The sequence below is a fragment of the Ovis canadensis genome, chromosome 25, assembly GCF_042477335.2.
Source record: "Ovis canadensis isolate MfBH-ARS-UI-01 breed Bighorn chromosome 25, ARS-UI_OviCan_v2, whole genome shotgun sequence".
NCBI classification, from domain to species: Eukaryota; Metazoa; Chordata; class Mammalia; order Artiodactyla; family Bovidae; genus Ovis; species Ovis canadensis.
Genome location: NC_091269.1, coordinates 27,083,456 through 27,104,405, shown reverse-complemented (window position 1 = coordinate 27,104,405; position 20,950 = coordinate 27,083,456). Strand labels below are relative to the sequence as shown.

The 20,950-nt window shown below is 40.4% G+C and overlaps 1 protein-coding gene and 1 non-coding gene across 2 annotated transcripts in view; one reads left to right on the top strand and one right to left on the bottom strand.

Moving 5' to 3' along the window:
- Window positions 1–20,950, bottom strand: part of ACTN2 (actinin alpha 2) — a 77,130-nt gene that overhangs the window by 38,832 nt on the left and 17,348 nt on the right. The window contains exons 2-4 of the mRNA XM_069571610.1: window positions 8,863–8,977; window positions 7,865–7,984; window positions 4,601–4,687 (exon numbers count right to left, since the gene is read on the bottom strand). Coding sequence (XP_069427711.1) covers window positions 4,601–4,687; window positions 7,865–7,984; window positions 8,863–8,977 — 322 coding nt within the window. The remainder of the gene's footprint in view (window positions 1–4,600; window positions 4,688–7,864; window positions 7,985–8,862; window positions 8,978–20,950) is intronic.
- On the top strand, window positions 1,412–1,518 carry LOC138430632 (U6 spliceosomal RNA). Its single transcript, XR_011253316.1, has one exon. It is a non-coding gene; the product is annotated as a U6 spliceosomal RNA (small nuclear RNA).

Below are 20,950 nucleotides of genomic sequence, written 5' to 3'. Positions count from 1 at the left end.
AGGCGCCCTGCCATCTACTGCTTCCCCTTATCTTATCCTCCACAGGCATTTCCTCCAACAAATCTCTAGCATTTCTGCTACGAACTGAATGTCTGTGTGTGTGTGTGTGTGTGTGTGTGTGTGTGTGTGTGTTAGTCACTCAGTCGTGTCCGACTCCTTGCGACCCCATGGACTGTACCCACCAGGCTCCTTTGTCCATGAGATTCTCCAGGCAAGAATACCGGAGTAGGTTGCCATTTCCTTCTCCACTGAATGTCTGGTGCTAAGGCACTTCAGTCGTGTCCGACTCTGTGCGACCGCGTAGATGGCAGCCCACCAGGCTCCCCCGTCCTTGGGATTCTCCAGGCAAGAACACTGGAGTGGGTTGCCATTTCCTTCTCCAATGCATGAAAGTGAAAAGTGAAAGTGAAGCCGCTCAGTCGTGTCCGACCCTTAGCGACCCCATGGACCCCGGCCTACCAGGCTCCTCCGTCCATGGGATTTTCCAGGCAAGGGTACTGGAGTGGGGTGCCATTGCTTTCTCCGACTGAATGTCTGTGTCCCCCTCAAATTCATGGGTTGGAGCCCTCACCACCAATGTGATGGTACTTAGAGATGGAGCCTTTGGGAGGTGATCAGGGTTAGATGAGGTCATGAGGGCAGGGCCCTCATGATGGGATTAGTGCCCTTATAAGATGAGCAAGCTCCCTGCTGTCTCTCTCTTTCTCTTCCCACCTGACTTTCTCCCTTACCTCTCTTTCTCTGCCATGTGAAGACACACAGAGAAGGCAGCCATCCACAAGCCCAGAAGAGAGCCCCCACTAGAAACTGGCAATGCTGGCAACCTGATCTTGCACTTTCAGCCAAATAAATTTCTGTTAAGCCACCCAGGCTATGGTATTTTGTATGGCAGCCCGAACAGGTTATGACAGCTTGGCCCTTGCTTCTTAGAGGACCCAAAGTTTCATACATCCAAACAGCTCCTCAAAACCTGAGCATGTGGACTCTTAAGCAAAACGGGGCCTTGGCCTTCCATTTCAGTATGAAGTTGACTTTTTCAAATCGAGACAAGTATTCTATAATTACTTCTCTAAAGTTCCCACTTCTAGTTCAGGCTTTTCTTTGACCCATAATCCAGATGACACCACACAACCCCCCAAATTTCGTGTGCTCCAAGAATAATTTGAATGGCTCCTGATCATGTCTCTTATTAATAGCAAATTCCTGTTAAGGAAAAAGACTGAAAGTTCTAAGACTTTATTGAAATATTAATTCATACAGATATGGATACATGGCACTCCGTGGCTAGCTGTTCTGCTATAGACATAACAGCCTGCCTCTGGGGTTCTAGCCAATGGAATTAGTAAGAAAAAGTACAATAGGAGGAGATAATCCAAACTTTTAAAATAAACTTTAAGTAAAACTTAGGTTAGTGCCCACTTCAGCAGCACATATACTAAAATTGGAATGATACAGAGAAGGTTAGCATGGCCCCTGCGCATGAAAGACACGAAAATCTGTGAAGTGTTGCATATTTTAAAAGATTGTATTCTAACACACATAGACAAAACCTAGAACAACGGTACTGAAGAATTTATTCACAGGGCAGCTATGGAAAATCAGACACAGAGAATAGACTTATGGACATGGGGAGAGGGGAGGGGAGGGTGAGATGTATGGAAAGAGCAACATGGAAACTTACATTACTATATGCAAAATAGGGAGCCAACGGGAATTTGCTGTATGGCTGAGGAAACTCAAACAGGGGCTCTGTATCAACCTAGAGGGGTGGGATGGGGAGGGAGACGGGAGGGAGGTTCAAAAGGGAGGGGATATATGTATATGCCTATGGCTGATTCATGTTGAGGTTTGACAGAAAACAACAAAATTCTGTAAAGCAAATATACTTCAATAAAAAAAAAATTTGAAAAAAACTTAGGTTAGGCAAGTAAACATATGGAGAATAGATTAATACAATCTTATAATTGCCACTTACATTTAGATTTATGATTTTTCTTAAAGATTTTTGATGCGGACTACGTTTAAAGTCTTTATTGAATTTGTTACAATATTGTTTCTGTTTTGTTTTGGTTTGTTTGGCCCCAAGGCAGGGGGTGTTAGCTCCCCAACTAGGGATTGAAACTATACTGCCTGCGTTGGAAGGGAAAGTCTTAACCTGCTAGACTACCAGGGAAGTCCCTTAACCTTAGATTTGTAAGTCATTTTGTAAATCATTATTGTTTGGTCACTAAGTTGTGTCTGACTCTTTGCGACCCCATGGATTGTAGCCCGCCAGGCTCCTTCCGTCCACGGGATTCTCCAGGCAAGAAAAGCCATGAGTTTAACCTAATTTCTGTTTGAATATGTCTGAACACTCTTAGACCATGACTGCTGAAGCAAGTATTTTCCCTTTTGAATTGGCTACTGTAACAAAGCTGACTCTCTCTCACCCCGATTTCATTTTGAGGCATTCAATGGAAGGTTACAAGCCTGTGCCAAATAGTATACTACTGAGGTTTACCTCACCCCCTGTAGGTGAAGGTTAAACCTGAAAAGGCCCCACAGAAAACCCTGATGGTAGGCATACAAAGCATGCTACAAACAGGTAGTGTCATCTGTCATCCCATCATGAACAACCACAGGACACACCAAGAAACTGCATTACTCGGGCATCTCTGCACTGCCCTCAACAGCAGATACGGCAACCTCTCATTTTCCTTCTTAGAAGAGGCCCACCATTTCTGCTGATGGACAGTGGCTTCTCAAAGAATTCCGTCTAAATGACAATGTCTTTTTCTACACAATAGTTGTCATTTAAATAAATTAGACAATTTTTCTGTACACTTACAGAAATCAAGTGAGGTATTTAAGAAATGACTCCATGAAAGTTAAACAAATTAAAAAATAAATTAACAAACTATCCACTGTGTAGGACAATAAAAGACTTCTGTTTGAAGAGATTTAAGCACTTTGCCAGTGAAATCATACTTCTGAATGTTTATTTCCTAGTCAATTGAAAATCTTTCTATCATGATGTGTTTTACAAAAAAACTATGATTTGATTATCTTATCTTGGGCACATTAATAATAATTTGGGGGAAAACCGCTAGTGGATCATACCATTCATAGTTACCATTCATTTCATTTGAAATAGAAGTAAGTTTTCAATTACTATTATCAGTAACTTAAAATGTAACCAATCAGAAAAACCTGAGGTCAAGTTCACCTCTGTAATATCTGTGGGAAAAGAATTTGCTAGTGTAGTAAACGCAATGATGTGAACAAGATTTTTCAACTTGTTCTACAAAGTAGGCTGAACTGCTTAAATATTTAAATGTAGAAGTATATAAAATTGATTAAATGATTACAAATTATACTTTCTTAACAAAGCAGGAACTTTTTAAAAGCATCTTATTATTTCCACAAGCATGAAAGGAATGTACTTTAATAAGAGTACATTGTACGAGGGACTTTCCTGGAGGGTCAGTGGTTAAGAATCTGCCTTGCAATGCAGGGGTTATGGGTTTGATCCCTGGTCAGGGAACTAAGATCCCCCATGCCACAGAGAAACTAAGCCCGAGAGCTTCAACTATTGAGCCCAGATGCTCCGGAGCCCATGTACCAAAACTAGAGAGTCCATGTGTCTGCAGTGAGAATCGCTAATGCACAATTAAGACACCACAGTCAAATAAATAAATAAATAAATATTTCTTTAAAAAAGTCCACTGTATGAAAGTTTTCAAATTCAGACTCAATAAATTCAAGCTGGCTGCTATTCCTGGGCTTGAATTATTGAGGCTTTAATATCATTCTATCTTAGTTTGATCTTTAGAGAAATTCCCAGACAGAATTATAAACAATGCTCTTGGCCCTTACCATTCAGGTGCCTGGTTATCTGTTAGGTGACAAACTTGGAGAAGGTTGAACAAGTCAGACTACCCTTAAGTATGATGTGCAGCTATGCATTTTGTGATTCAAGCGCTACATAAGCCAAGTTCTAATTTGACACTTTTGACAGTGTTGAATTCATCAAAATATTTGGGAATGCAGTGGGCATGAAAGACTAAAGAGTTGCATCTTTAGTGGCAGGGCCAAGGATTGGGATTATATTACAACAATGGAACAGCTACTGGGCTGAAAGATAGGATGACAAAAGAGATTTTGTTAAAAAAAAAAAAAAGAAGGGGAGGGAGTGAAGGATGAGAGAGAGAGGAAGTTAAAAATGAACTAAGGAATGCACAAACAGATTTCAATTGATTATCTTTTCGCACTTGGGAAAAAAAGGGTTTCAAGCTGTGAAGTCTAAAGAACTGTTATAATCATGAACCGACAAGTATAATAAGCAATAAAGAAGCTCAAAAAAAATACTCATTTAAAAAAGCAAATTCTGTTCTGAACATGTGCTCATCTTTTCCTAAATGATTCCACCCCCATGAATAAAACAGCATTGCTGGGGTCTCTTTTTTTTCATACAAATAGAAAACTCATGAAAACCCAACTCAGGCATCTTTCATTCAATCATGTAAGTGACTGTTCAGTTTTACAAAACTCTATTCAAACTTGACTTTATCAACTCAATTTTATTCTAAGTATCTATCAGGTTTTTACCCAAGTCTTTTACCTTCAACTGAAATATCCTGAATAGCAAAGCGCAGGATGATGGTCCAGATCATACCCAGCGTCATCTTCACGTTGCCATCAACAATTTCTTTAGGTAAGAAAAAACAACAAAAAAAGAGGTTAAAGATAATATAATCAGTACATAAAGTTTTCCTATGAGTCGTCTATAAGTTTTGACTTCAGAGCTATTGGAAAATAACATATGGAAAGACCAGTTTCCGTTTTTGTAAGTGTTGTAGCATGTCTGGTTATAAATGTGGTATTCATAACCAAATGTCTCCAGTTTAAATAAATTCTAAGTTAATAATGAGCACAGATCTTGCATATGCAAAGTCACTGAAAACAACCCAGGGATTTCCCAGGCTTAAAGACTAGATGCACTAAGGTTCTAAATAATCAGAGACAGAGAACACAGACTCATCTTTACTCTGATTGTTCTTCTCAAGCTCCCCAGTTGGCAGGCTATTGGATTCAGTTGCAAAATAAATGAATGGCAGGGTAGTCTCAGCTCCCGCTAGACTCACCAGGACTCCCAATCTCCCACAGATAATGGAGATCCTTCTTATTAGTTCTTATTAAGAGTCACTGGGCTGAGGAAACCATAATTCAAAAAAACACATGTATCCTAATGTTCATGGCAGTACTATTTACAACAGGCAGGACATGGAAGCAACCTAGATGTTCACTGACAGATGAATAGAGAAAAGCTGTATAAAGTTCCCTGGTGGCACAGAGGGTAAAGAGTCTGCCTACAATGCAGGAGACCCAGGTTCAATCCCTGGGTCAGGAAGAAGTCCTGGAGAAGGCAATGGCAACCCACTCCAGTATGCCTGGAGAATCCCCATGGACAGAGGAGCCTGGCAGGCTACAGTCCATGGGGTCGTGAAGAGTTGGACACAACTGAGCAACTTCACATTCACACATTTACAAGGGACTATTACTCAGTCATAAAAAGGAACGGAATTGAGTCAGCATAGTGATGTGGATGAACCTAAAGTATGTTATACAGAGTGAGGTAAGTCAGAAAGAGAAAAACAAATATCATATATAAATGCATATATATGCAATCTACAAAAATGGTACTAATGAATCCATTTGCAGAGCAGGAACACAGATGCAGATGTAGAGAACAGACTTGTGCACACAGCAGGGGAAGAAGGCGGTAGGATGAACTAAGAGAATGGCACTGACATATATACACTACAGGCATAAACTACGTAGCTAGTGGGAAGAAGCAGCTGGATAGCACAGGGAGCTGAGCTCGGTGCTCTGTGATGACCTAGAGGGGTGGGATGCGGAGAGCGAGAGGGAGGCTCAAGAGGGAGGGGATATATGCATATATACAGCTGATTCACACTGCTGTGGAATCAAGATTGCCGGGAGAAATCTCAATAACCTCAGAGCAGATGACACCACCCTTATGGCAGAAAGTGAAGAGGAACTAAAAAGCCTCTTGATGGAAGTGAAAGAGGAGAGTGAAAAAGTTGGCTTAAAGCTCAACATTCAGAAAACGAAGGTCATGGCATCTGGTCCCATCACTTCATGGGAAATAGATGGGGAAACAGTGGAAACAGTGTCAGACTTTATTTTTTTGGGCTCCAAAATCACTGCAGATGGTGACTGCAGCCATGAAATTAAAAGATGCTTACTTCTTGGGAGAAAAGTTATGACCAACCTAGATAGTATATTCAAAAGCAGAGACATTACTTTGCCGACTAAGGTCTGTCTAGTCAAGGCTACGGTTTTTCCAGTAGTCATGTATGGATGTGAGAGTTGGACTGTGAAGAAAGCTGAGCACCGAAGAATTGATGCTTTTGAACCGTGGTGTTGGAGAAGACTCTTGAGAGTCCCTTGGACTGCAAGGAGATTCAACCAGTCCATTCTGAAGGAGATCAGCCCTGGGATTTCTTTGGAGGGAATGATGCTAAAGCTGAAACTCCAGTACTTTGGCCACCTCATGTGAAGAGTGGACTCATTGGAAAAGACTTTGATGCTGGGAGGGACTGGGGGCAGGAGGACAAGGGGACAACAGAGGATGAGATGGCTGGATGGCATCACTGACTCGATGGACGCGAGTCTGAGTGAACTCCGGGAGTTGGTGATGGACAGGGAGGCCTGGCGTGCTGCGATTCATGGGGTCGCAAAGAGTCGGACATGACTGAGAGACTGAACTGAACTGATGGCAGAAACTAACACAACATTGTAAAGCAATTACACTCCAATTTTTTAAAAAACTCACTGGGCTGTATAAACTTTATCCTTCAGATGATTAGTCTGACTCTATTCGTTTTTCTGCACAAAGCATTAAGAGTTTCTTTTTATTATGTACAATATAGGAAAAGTTATTCAAATTAAAAGTATTTTTTAAGGAATGTCACATGTTCTGACTCTTTTCACTGCCGATCACCTCAGTTCCTCCAGCCATAATCTTTAAGCTATGATATTTTTCAAAGAGAAGTTTTGTCCAGTCTACAGTTGCCATATCTGTCAGCCTTGTCACAATTATTTTAGTTGGGCCTTTTTGATTGCCAGTGGAATACGGACACACTTCAAAATTCCCCATCTGTAATCTCTGGGATCCAATTTTCCAAAGCAATTTACTTTAGGACCATGTTGAGGGTCAGGAGATGGATCTGTCTAGTTCTGAACCTGACACCCTCTAAAAATATATTAAGGCTTCCCAGGTGGCTCAGTGATAAAGAATCTGCCTGACAATGCAGCTGATGCAGATTCAATCCCTGGGTCGGGAAGATCCCCTGGAGAAGGAAGTGGCAACCCTAGAAAATTCCATGGACAGAGGAACCTGGTGGGCTACAGTTTATGGGGTTGCAAAGAGTCGGACATGACTGAGCACACACACACACACAAATGCACGAAGTTCAAATCACATCCTAAGTTATCACATCCTAGAACAATAAGATCATTGGGAAAATGGCAATATCTTCTTAAAATCTAGACGCTGTGTTCTCAAGATAAATGCCCAAAAAAAGAAGCCATCTTTGTTTCATGTCAATGTTAAAAATAAGCACTAAATCAATACAGCTAATAAGTTAAAAGCTTAATAAACGAGGGGAAAGTATCAGCTCTATTTGACTCTGTACTTTTCAAACAGCCTTAGAGTGGTGAATCCTGTTCACGTATCCAGAGCTTGGCAGAGGCTGACACAGGAGATGGCGGGAGGGAACGGGGAGGGAAGGAGGCAACCAGCTGCAGGCCCACTGCCCTATGGGGAGGTTGGTGCACTTTCCGATCACACCCCACTTACCTTCTGCCCCGATGGACACCAGCTTCACGCCTTTGCTGGCTATGTAATCCAAGGCTTTGTTGACATTTGCAATTTTGTGGAATCGCATTTTTCCTCGGTCAGGCTTGGGCAGCCTTTCCCCTGTTGGGGGAAGAGAGAATCGTGTAGACACAGAGAAAAGAGCCCCTTGATGCGGAATCAAGATGACAAAATTCAGAGTTCATGCCCTCCTTAAACAAAAATCATTCTCTGACTGTTCCTTGTGTGTCTGTAGTTTCTGTAAATTACAGTACTTTCAAGATGAAGTGGACCAGAGCAGAGGCTGTGCTATGAAGTCCATATGCTTTTCAGACCGGCTGGGACAGCCTTGTTTGGTCTATGAACCAATGTTTAAATAAGTAAGAAAGCAGCCGGCTTGGGCCCCCGCAGCAACTGGAGTAGCTGACCAGCTATGAGAAGAAGTCAGGGAGCTTCATTCAAATTGCAGGGCTCATCTCAGACACGGGAGTATGAGGATACCCGGATCAGGGCAGCCCTGCCTTCATCCATTCTCCAGTCCAATGTCTAAACCAGCTAGCTGACATTCAGGGCAAGGTATAACCCCTCAGAAACTTTGACTCCTGTTTGCAGAGTTAAGCCAATGTGTACACTGGCTTTTGGCATGAAAGACAACTTTTGGAATACACGCTAGCTGGACTAAACCTGGACAGGGCAGCCTGGTGAGGAGTTATATAAATGTCATTTTCTCTTCTCTCATTCTGTTTCGAGGTGGGTGGCAGAAACATTATTTTAATAAGTCCATTTTAAACAGAATTTGCTCCTCTTTTAGAAGAGAAAAATAACTCCAGACAGATTGCTCTTTGGAAAGTTTTCTTTGCCAATAATACCATGTTCTTGCCCAGCCAGGTTCAAAGGGAGCTTTTTAAAAAACAAAAACAAAAAAAAAAAACCCAGATGCAGACGTATCTACTGCTCAGACAAACTGGGTATAACATCTACAAAAAATGTTTAAGACTCACCTGAGATGACTTCCAAAAGTAGCATGAGCTTAAGGCCATTCCGGAAATCTTCCTCGATGTTCTCAATCTGAGTGCCAGCTTTCCTGAGGTGGGAGTTGCACCAGGCGGTGAAGGTCTGCAACAGAAGCAAACAGTGCTGAGCACAGCTCTGTCCACACCCAGCGCCCCGCTGTGTGGACCACACCCAGCATCGCACACCTTCTGGGCCATAGGAGGCAGGGGCATCTGGGAACTGGAGAGAAAGAATGATCTGCAGCCCAAAGGTACGATATAAGTAGCGTTTCCTCTTTAGAGACAAAGAAAAGGAAGTCATTGATTTGGTCTAACCAAAAAACAGGTACTACTTTTGGAATTAACATATACACACTACTATATGTAAGTGGATAACCAATAAGGACCTACTATATAGCACAGGGAACTATATTTAATATTTTGTAATAACGTATAATGGAAAAGAATCTGAAAAAGAATATATGTATATATATATATATATACACACACATACATGCATATATCCTCCTCAAAGCACTGCATGAAGGAACCATGCCGTGCCCAGTCACTTCAGTTGTGTCCGACTCTTCGCAACCCCACGGACTGTAGCCCACCAGGTTCCTCTGTCCATGGGATTTTCCAGGCAATAATACTGGAGTGGGTTGCCATTTCCTCCTCCAGGGGATCTTCCCCACTTAGGGATCGAACCTGCATCTCCTCTGTCTCCTTCCCTGCAGGCAGATTCTTTACAGCTGAGCCACTGGGGAAGTTTGTATACACACACAGACATATATATGCATATATATATATATATATATATATACACACACAAACACATCATATACACACACACACACATATATATATATAACTGAATCTGTGCTGTATACCTGTTAGTTAGTAAATCAACTATACTTCAATAAAAAAATAATAAAAAAATTTTTTAAAGGTACTGTGTTTTTATACCAATGCCCTTGCCTTCTGAAAACCTGTTATTCTGTAAGAAAGACAGATTAAATTAGGATGTGCATACAAGAAAAATCCATGTGCTTACAGAACAGATGAATAAATAATCCTTACAGAATGTTCAAAATGTCATACTTCAGAGCAGAAGGTGGGAGACACTGTGTAGTAGGAAGGGGAAGAAAAGAGGGACTCATAACCACTAATTATCTACAACTAGTTTATCCTGGATGAACAACAATTTTAAGCTAGTAACTGAATCAATTAAACAAATTTGCAGTATAGTCAATCATTACTACTACTACTAATAATAGCAAGAGTCATTAATAATAGTGACCTCCTACTGGCATATTCCAGGCCCCGGGTTAGACCCCAGATTTCAAAGACAATTAGATAGAGCTCTGCCCTAGAAAGGTTCAGATTCCAGTCAAGTTAAGAAATAACCAGAGCAATATTAAGCAGAAATATGAATGATATACTAAGGGGTATCCGAAGTCATTCTGTTTATTTTTCAAGCTTCTTTTAACTGGGCTTCCACTTGTGCACTATTTCCTGCCAAAACCAGATTAGAAATGCTTCTGGCAGCTGCTGGCTGCCAGAAGAATGCAAACTGTCCCCTTGTCACACAACAGCTGCTGGGCTCAGGAACAAAGTGCCCGGCACACTGCGCTGGAGGGAGACCCACAAATAGGGTGTGTGCTATAGACAGGAAAATACACCTCTCAGAGACAGACATTTTCCAAGTTAGAACACAGAAGGACAGAGTTTCCATTAAAATGATTTTCCTGGGTAACAAAAAGGATTTTCAGATTTGACCAATAGTTATTTCTAGACATATTGGAAGGAATTTGCAGCAGCATATTTGGACTCAGAGACGATCATACCAGGTGAAGTAAGTCAGAAAGAGAAAGACAAATTCCATACGATATCACTTTTATGTGGAATCTAAAACAGGACACAAATTAACTTCTCCACAAAACAGAAACAGACACACACACGGAGAACAGATTTGCTGTTGCCAAGGGGGAGGGGGCCAGGGGTCAGGAGAGAGATGGACTGGAAGGTTCGATAGTAGATGCAAACCGTTATACATAGAATCAATAAACAAGAAGGTCCTAACTGTATATAGCACAGGGAACTATAGTCAATATCCTGTGATAAATCACAGTGGAAAAGAACATGAAAAAGAATGAATATATGTATATAACTGAATCCCTCTCCTGTACAGAAGAAATGAACACAACATTGCAAATCAACTCTACTTCAATAAAATAAATTTTTAAAAAGAAGTATGTGATGGCATTAAGTTCTAGGGTAAAAAGAAAATGTAGGTATTTTCTTAGATTTACAATAATAAATGTTACTGTGAGAGCCTAAACTGATAATTATTTCTCCAAAACACACCTAAACTTTATTCTGGTCTAAACAGAGAGATACCCTAAGTCATATATTCTAGATCTGCACCTAACCAATATGATAGCCACTGACACACTTATTTAAATATAATTAATTAAATTAAAGGAAATTAAAATTTTAGTCCCCCAGCTATACAAGCCACCTTTCAAGTGCTCAAAAGCTACACAGGACTAGTGGCGGCTATGTTGGATGGTGTAGACATGGAACATGAAAGTTCTACCGGACAGTGCTAGTCTAGATAATCGTTTCTGTTCTGAAGCTAAGATTATTAACAAGAGTCTATTACTGCTTATCTATTATTTCAAGAATCTATTATTCAAAATTCAAGGGGTACAGAAAGGTATAAAGGAGAAAGCTTCCCTCTCCACTCCTGTTCTCGGTCGCCCAGTTTCCTTCCCCAGAGGAAACAACAAAGAGAATCAGTTTCTTGCGTTTCTCTTCAACAACATTCTACACATGTGCAAACACAGACACATACATCATTTTCTATATCTCTTTAACATAAATCATAATATACATGCTGTTCTGCACCTGGATTTTTAATTTATGGCTGATTCACGTCAATGTAGGCAAAAACCACTACAATATTGTAAACTAATTAGCCTCCAATTAAAATAAATTAAAAAAATAAACATTTAGCAATTGCTTTAACCAAAAAAAAAAAAAAAGAAAGAAAGAAAGAAAAATATAACCTAGGGATCATTCACTATCAACAAAGAGCAGTCCTTTTATGGCTGCACAGTATTCCACTGTTGTAAATATACCATATTTTTTGAACTAGTTCCTTGGATTAACATTTTAGGCTGCTTCCAGATAACCAAGTTCATATAGTTAAAAAACTTCCCAGGTCCCATTTTCAGCAAGCAAAACTACTTTAAAAGTAGTTTTTCAGTTTGTTTTTTCTGACAATACCAAGACTAACCATATTCCTAATCTTTTGGGAAAGGCAAAAGAGAATATAGCAGGTTGTGATTTTTTTTTTAATGGAATTGATGGAGAAAAAAATGAAAAACTCAACTCAGAAAACTCAGCTCAAAAAAAATCTTTATTGAGTTGTCTTTATCTAGATTCTACTTTAAAATGTGCAAATATTGCTGGTGTAAATTTCCTTACTTTGTTACCATGTTATTTAAGGCCCTTCATAATACAAGTATCAGAAGCACTTCTGGATAGAACCGCAAGTCTGTTCATGAAATCAGTGCAGCTCCTGACCCCCCACTGTGGAACACTGTGAACGTCTGTTGGATACCACCTTTTTATAGACATGCATACGATGAAGGTAATTTACCATAGATAATTATTCAGCTGTGCTAAGCCAGAGAATGAATTGAATCTACAAGGTCAATTTAGTCAGTTAAGTGTAATGAAGTTTCACTTTCTTTAATGAGTATTCCGAAGGGCCAATAAAGGTGGTGACTAACTAACTTCAATGCAAAAAAGGACCCCAATGGCTTTGCCATAATAGCTTGCAAAGAGGCCAGTGCATTCTGAAAAGGAATTTTAAGCTTTATTAGACTGTTTAATTTTCACTCTATTTACAGTTTTCATTACCGTGGCCCACAGAGACCGTTTCCATGCCTTCCTCATTGTCCCCTGCTTCTGTAAAAAGCTGCAAATCATGGAGGAGATAAAAATGAAAGCCATCACAGCAGCAACAAAATCCCACACATTGCACCTAAAAGGCATCTTTGTGGATTTTCTTGTTACTCGATGGCAACGTGCATCTTTAAGGTCCCTGCAAACTAAATCTTGGAGAACTGAAATGGAACCAAGGTATGTCCACGTGGTTTTGAAAGGAGGCTCCTTGGTTCAAACCAGATTACCAAGGCAGGTGTCCTTTCTTAAAAGGAATGGTGTTCTAGAAACCAGACACAGTCCCTCGAGGAGGAAAGAGGTCAATGTCCCCCAGCCTAGAGTCCATCTCAGACGCTGCCTCGTCACATTAAGGCTCTCTAACCTCCTCCCTTGCGTCCAACTCAAACCTCCCTCTATCTCTCTCCTAGAAAAGAGCTTCTTCTCTGCTCCTGTTCACCCAGTGATAAACACATACACTTTTTTTTGTTTAGTATTCATTTACTTGGCTGTCAGGTTTTAGCTGTGGCTCCAGGATCTTCTGTTGCCGCATACAAGCTCTCGAGTTGTGGTTCTTGGGCTTAATTGCTCCATAAGCATGTGGGATCTTCCCAGACCAAGGACTGGACCCGTGTCCCCTACATTGGCAGGCGGATTCTTAACCATGGGACCACCAGGGAAGTCTCTATAGATCCTTTCTGCATCTTAAAATTAAGCACATTAAAACAATCCTTCTGAGCCACACAAAGAGAACCAAGATGGGAAAACACATAACCATCTACTCACAGATAGAAAAGGCTGACGTTCCCAGTCCTTCTCACCCTCCTAAGATATTCATGACAAAGCTAAGGGAACGATGGACCTTAGAGATGATCATACTAACTGAAGTAAGTCAGAGAAAAATAAGAATCATATGACATTACTCATATGTAGAATTTTTAAAAAAAGGAATACAAATGAATTTATATATGAAACAGAAATAGACTCACAGACACAGAAAAGAAACTTATGGTTACCCAAGGGGAAGGGGGGAGGATAAATTAGGAGTTTGGAATTCACAGATACACCCTACTATGTATAAAACAGATAACCAACAAGGACTTCCTGTATGGCACAGGGAACTATACTCAATATTTTGTAATAACCTATAAGGGAAAAGGATCTGAAAAAGAATAGACATACGTATAACTGAATCACTCTGCTGTACACCTGAAATTAACCCTTTAATCAATTATACTTCAATAAAAAAGAAAATAAATACATATGTATTTATTTCTTTAAAAGCTAAGGGAATGAATGTTCAGTCATCGAAAGATGGAAGGGCACGGGAGTCTTTGTCTCACTGTGTATATGTTCCTTCGGCAGAGGAGTAAATAATAGCACTTCCCCCTGAAATATACAGAATCATAACCCATGAGTCACCGACCAGGAAGGACAGTGGGTGCACACGGGTCTCCCTGCTCATATGGCCCCCTCCCTGGCCATTGTACTGAAACTCTGAAAAAACAGAGAGCAGAGGGAAACAACTGAGGGTTAAGGCTCTGTGCCCATGACTTGTAGTATGATGTTTTCATGTGAAAAGCCTGAAGGATATGTAAATGATCCGCAGGTGCACCGCCATTATACTCCTAGAGAGCCAGAAAACACTCTTCAACCCCTAAAACCTGGTGGTTGAGAAAAATGTCAGTTGGAACGGCCAAAACCTGGAAGCAACCTAAATGTCCATTGACAGATGAATGGATAAAGAAGATGTCGTACATATATACCAGGGAATATTACTCAGTCATAATACAGGATGAAATAATGCCACCTGCAGCAACATGGAAGCAACCTAGAGACTGTCATACTAAGCAAAGCATGTCTGAGAAAAATAAATATCATATGACATCACTTACATGTCTATCTAAATACAACACAAATGAGCTTATGTACAAAACAGGAATGGATTCACAGACAGAAAACAAACTTACAGTCACCAAAGAAGAAAGGTTGGGGGAAGGGGTAAATTAGAGGAGTTTGGGATTAACACACGCACACTGCTACATATAAAACAGATGACCAAAATGACCTGCTATATAACACAGGGAACTCTACACCTGAGACACACTAGAAATCGACGGTACTCTAATAGAATATAAATTTTTTTAAAAAAGAAAGAAAAATGTCAGTTGTAGGAGTTTCCTAAGAATATCTGTTAGCACAAATTACTATCTCCATTCAGAAGCCACACCTTCTTTTTTGAAGAACTTACTAGCCAAGTTCCAAGTCCATAGAAACGCTATTGCCTTTCTCAAAGTTAAATTATATGTCATGATAATCAGTACACTGTGCTTAATGACAAAAAAGTACTTATATCCTCACTGAAATGTTGAGATATGCTTGAGTTATCAAACACTATGCAGTTGTCTTTAGTTTCTTTTTAAGTTAACTAAGCCTACAGATATAACAACCTACATTGTAGATTATTCCAAAGAGAGAGGGGAAAACAACATCTTTCCATGAAAATGAGTAATATCTGTGATTAATTATATTGTTAAAATAACACAAGTTTGCATCTTTACCTGGGAGATACCATCATCTGACACAAAAAAGGACCAAAAGAAAGAAAAATAAATCCTGAATCTGACACAGTTCTTTGAGTATGAGTCCATTTCATGCCATCTGTTAATTATTAATTCTTCTAGCAATAAGGCTGTAGGACTGGGCTGGCTCCTGTAAGACTACCCTTGTTCAATTTACTATTCCATTTTCTCCAAACAAAAATCTGGCAACATAACAGATATCAATTTCCTTTATATTTTGTGAACCAGCTTTTATTTTCATAATAACTACATAAAATACTAATTTGAGGTCACATTTCCTAACATGAAGACTCACTTCAGTCATTGGGCATTTCTGAATGAAACAGAACAGGGTTTACTGAGGGCAGGGACATTTGGGCACAGCAGCATGAAGTTTGGACTGGGTAAGCCTGAATAACTTTCAGCTTTTAAATCCACTAATTATAAAACAGCATTGTCACTGAGTTTGGGGTTGGCAGATGCAAACTATTATATAAAGAATGGATAAACAACAAAGTCCTACTCTATAACACAGGGAGCTGTAATATATTCAATATCTTGAGATAAACCACAACAGAAAAGAATATTTAAACAGAAAGAAATGTATATAACTAATTGAATCTCTTTGCTGTACAGCAGAAATTAATACAACACTGTAAATCAATTATACTTAAAAAGCAGCATTGTCTATCAAGTCAAAACCAGTTTAAGGCAGCATCAGAGTTTTCTACAATTTTGAGTTTGCTTAGCATTTACTGTCCTCCATGGGTAAAGACATCAAGAGGGTCAGAGTATGGATTCCTGGCCAGATCCTCTGGGCAAGACAACTGAGCCCCAGGCGAGCAGAAATAGTGGTCCCCAAGAGGGAGTGGGGGGCCCGGTCCAGCTCACTATCATGGCTTGGAACTCAGATTCTATTTCTGATTCTCAGTTCAGTTCAGTTCAGTCGCTCAGTCATGTCCGACTCTTTGCGGCCCCGTGAATTGCAGCACACCAGGCCTCCTAGTCCATCACCAACTCCCAGAGTTCACCCAAACTGATGTCCATCGAGTCGGTGATGCCATCCAGCCATCTCATCCTCTGCCATCCCCTTTTCCTCCTGCCCCCAATCCCTCCCAGCATTAGAGTCTTTTCCAATGAGTCAACTCTTCGCATGAGGTGGCCATGCAATTATTTGTCCTTGATGTCCTGACACTTTCCCAGCTACCAAAAAAATTGCCACAATCAACTTTATGAAATAATTCAAAAGGTTATCAGGAGAAGAAATACAAAGGCCAGCTGGGCAATACAATCTATTATCACAATAGCTCTGAACAGCCTCCTGCAAAAAACTATTGAAAACTACAACTCTGTTAAGTCAATTTTCTAACAATGCTCCATTTCTTTTTCTATTTATAATAATCATTATAACCGTGTTTTCTTTTCCACTTCACAAATTCCCAATTTGCCAGGATTGCTTCTAATTACTATCCTGGTCCTTTTTTAATATTTGAAAAGTAAGGCAGGGGGTGGGAGTGTCTAGGAAGATGCACATATTTTGTAAAATGTCTGGTTAAGGGAGGAGAAGCGGGGCAGCTCTGGCATTTTAAGTAAGGGGCACTGCCCTCCTCAAGGGCAGGGAGCTGGTCCTCTGAGGGGGCAGATCAATGCAACCCACGTGGCTGGTAGAGGCAGCCATGCTAGTTCACCTCAAAGTTTCCCCACCCCTCATCCAGAAAGACCCTGACCCACGCATCATGGGGGAACAGCCCTGGGTGAGTCTGCACGATGCCACAATGCCCAGAGTCACATCAGAAAAATGCTCCAGAATCACATCAGAAAAATCAGCAGAGTGACCCTAAATTGAAAGGGTCAGACACTCTACCAACTTTGAAAACACTTAAAAGGTGTTTCTCAGGATCAGGGACACAAGAGAACAATCTGGTGGTTGTCAGGGGGAGGAGCTGGGAGAGGGATGGCGTTGAAGAGGGATAGAGTAGAAGGTTGGGGTCAGCAGATGCAAACTTTTATACAGATAAAAACACCCACTGCTGTTCTCTTGCGCTCTTACACAATCTATATTTGCAAAATATTTTCCAGTCCCCTACAATTCATCATACTTCCCAACCAACTCATTGTATTAGGTTCATGGATCATTGCTTAGGGGAAGAAATAAGCCACGGGATTGGTAGAGGCAAACTATTATTTATAGGACGGATAAACAATGTTCTGCTGTATAACACAGAGATCTATATGCAAAAGTCTATGAGAAACCATAAGAGAAAAGGATAAAAAAGTAGAAGACTGTATACATGCATGTAACTGAATCACTTTCCTGTACAGCAGTAACACAACACTATAAACCAAGTATATGTCAATTGTTAAAAAAGAACAAAATTCAATGCAATTGCAGGGGTGGGGGGTAAGGTGTTTCTGCTGGTATTTAACAGAATAGCTTTCAGGACTCAGCAGTCACTCACAATGGTGACCAACTATTCAGCACAATGAACACTGACTAATCATCAATCAAGATCATAATGATCTTTTAAAAAATTCCAAATCTTCAAGGTTGCCAAGCACCCAAGCCCACTTTTCAATTACACACAACATTTTAAAAAACTGAATCAAAGCAAGAAGGAAGTAAGTGGAAGAGTGTTCCTTCTAAGGATGCTGTGTGCCCTGCAATCGATTACCAGACATCTCTGAAGCCTATTTGGGGCCCTAACGTTCTCATAACTGGCATAACGAGACAGCTAACGGCATGGTGGGTAGCCCTTTTATTCTCCACCCATAAATCTCTGCTTAGTCTCCAAGATCCTGCTGGATAACATGGCACACAACAGCTCAGGTTAGCAGTCCCTAAAAATCACCAGTTCTAAAAGCCTGAGCTTGGCTCTGTGACCAAGTCAGCGTCTGGTATGGGCACGTCAGCTCACCTTTCCTGTGACTTTTTTTCTTTTTTTAAATTTCATTGAAGTACAACTGGCTTGCCACGTTGTGTTAATTTCTGCTGTATAGCAAAGTGACTCAGTTATACACATATATATTTTTTTCATATTCTTTTTCATTATGGTTTGTTACAGCTCCCTGTGCTAGACAGTGGGACTTGTTGTTTATCCGTCCTATAAATAATAGTTTGCCTCTGCCAAACCTGTGGCTTATTTCTTCGCCTAAGCAATGCATCATGAACCTAATACAACAAGTTGGCTGGGAAGTATGATGAATTGTTGCTGCTGCTGCTAAGTCGCTTCAGTCGTGTCCAACTCTGTGCGACCCCATAGATGGCAGCCCACCAGGCTCCCCAGTCCCTGGGATTCTCCAGGCAAGACCACTGGAGTGGGTTGCCATTTCCTTCTCCAATGCATGAAAGTGAAAAGTGAAAGTGAAGTCGCTCAGTTGTGTCTGGCTCTTAGCGACCCCATGGACTGCGGCCCACCAGACTCCTCCGTCCATGGGATTTTCCAGGCAAGAGTACTGGAGTGGGGTGCCACTGCCTCTCTGCAGTAGTCTCTGGTCCTGCCTTATTCACCCTTGTATCACCTAATGAACCCAGCACCCAGCAGGTACACCTGTATGAACCCATACAGAGCCAGGACCCATTCAAGTTTTTAATACTTCAAGCTTAAATTGTGACAATTTCAATCATAAATAAATTGGAGCCTTAATGGTACCAACATACAGCTTTTCATCTGAGTATCAGGAATACACATAAACACAAATTTAATCACTCAAAGACAAAGTAAGAGAAAAGAAAAAAAGAGAGGCAGTCTTTTCCCACTGATTCGTTCCCAACAAATACTGCCTACAAGTAGAATTCAGGCTTTCTTTCTAGGCAACGTGAGAATAGCTAACAATCTCTAATTAAGGAGTGTCAAAGCCTACGAGCAACTCAGGTAGGGCTGTCACCATGAGAAGGCTTTAAGGACTTGGTAAGGGAGCAGGAAAAATCCTCTCAGAAATACCTGGTGGGTGACACCACCACCTGGAACATTCTAAAAATGTCTGTGAAAGTGACAAATGTCTGTGAAAGTGACACACAGAGAAGCTGGGATTTCTTTTTTTTTTTTTTCCTGCACTACACATTTTGTGGGAAACTTGGTTCCCTGACCCCCAGCTTGGAAGCTCAGAGTCCTAACCATTGGGCTGCCAGGGAATTCCCAAAGATGGGATTTTTGTTTTGTGTTCCAGACACTTTATCCTGAGACACAGTGGCACTCAGTAACTATTTGCTAAATAAAATCTTGTTTGACTTTCTGGGACAAAGAAGACAGCTATCAGATTTTTTAAACTGAAAAAATAAAAACCACTGCAGAGCTAGAAATCTCTATCTGGTCAAGTTCCAGGCTTTTGAAGATTCTTATTATGTCAAACTTAACTAACCCTTAAATGTTTAAAAAAATAAAATAAAAAGGGGTCTATAATCTTGTCTCCCAAAAAATGGCTCACTACTCATGAAAAGCCTCACTCCTGAAGAGGATCTAAAAATAGAATCTGGCCAATGGGTGCCACCTGAAGTGGGGAGGGCAGAAATGGCTTTCCCAGCCCTTGAAAACACAGTCCTAACCAGCTCTGGTTTTCATCATGAATTTTAGGCTTCAATCACCAGGTTCATAACACTGACTTCCATTTAGTCCCTGGATGTTCAGAATAGGTAAAAATAAATAAATAAATAGATAAATGTGCTAACGATCCTCAAGGCTGCCTAATGGGACAACAATGCTTTTCAGGTTTTAAACAAAGCCAAGTCTAGCCCAGACTAATTCTGGTTTAAGGAATGATCTGTGTGATATATGGAGTCTCCTTCATAACTTCCAGAAAGAATGGGACAGATTAAAGTCATGGAATTTGGAAAGAGGAAATAGCTAAATAAGGTACTGCAGGGAGGTTCAAGAGGGAGGGCATATATGTATACCTATGGCTGATTCTTGTTGATGTTTGCCAGAAAACAACAAAACTCTGTAAAGCAGCTAAAAATAAAAACTAAATAAAATAAAACTAAATAAATACTAAATAAAATTAAAACTAAAAAATAAAAAAAAATCTAAAATAAGAAGGTACTTTATGTTAGGAAAAATCTGAGCTCCGAAGGTCAAGTGGGGTGCTGCACCCCTTCCATACTATTCTGCAGCTCACCTATCTAACCAATAGATGAGCGAGAGCAAGGCAGACCGGTTCCTTTCTGCAGACAAGGAATGCCTTTTGTTCGGTTCAGGGACAATCCTTGCTCCCATCGAAAAGTTATGTGCCGATATTTGGACATTAGTTTCAGTACTCCTAATCTATAAATGTACAACTGTACGTCAGATTCTCTTTTGAACCAGCTGGAACACCTCTCCAGTTTTCCCATGAGTTAGTTAAATATAATCTTTAACACGTGTTTATGTTTTCTGCTTATATGAGAGTCGTGATTTTACCTTTACTTAAGAACTGTCTTATAATTTTAGAGTCTTTCTTCTAAAAAGAGGTAAACATTCAAATGAGCTAAAATATTCACTATTCCAACCTAAAATTTTACTGATCTGATTTTGATGAAGGCCAGTAGTAATCAATGCACAAGAATGATATCTACAGAAAACAAATACATGGTTACCAAAGAGGGATGAGGG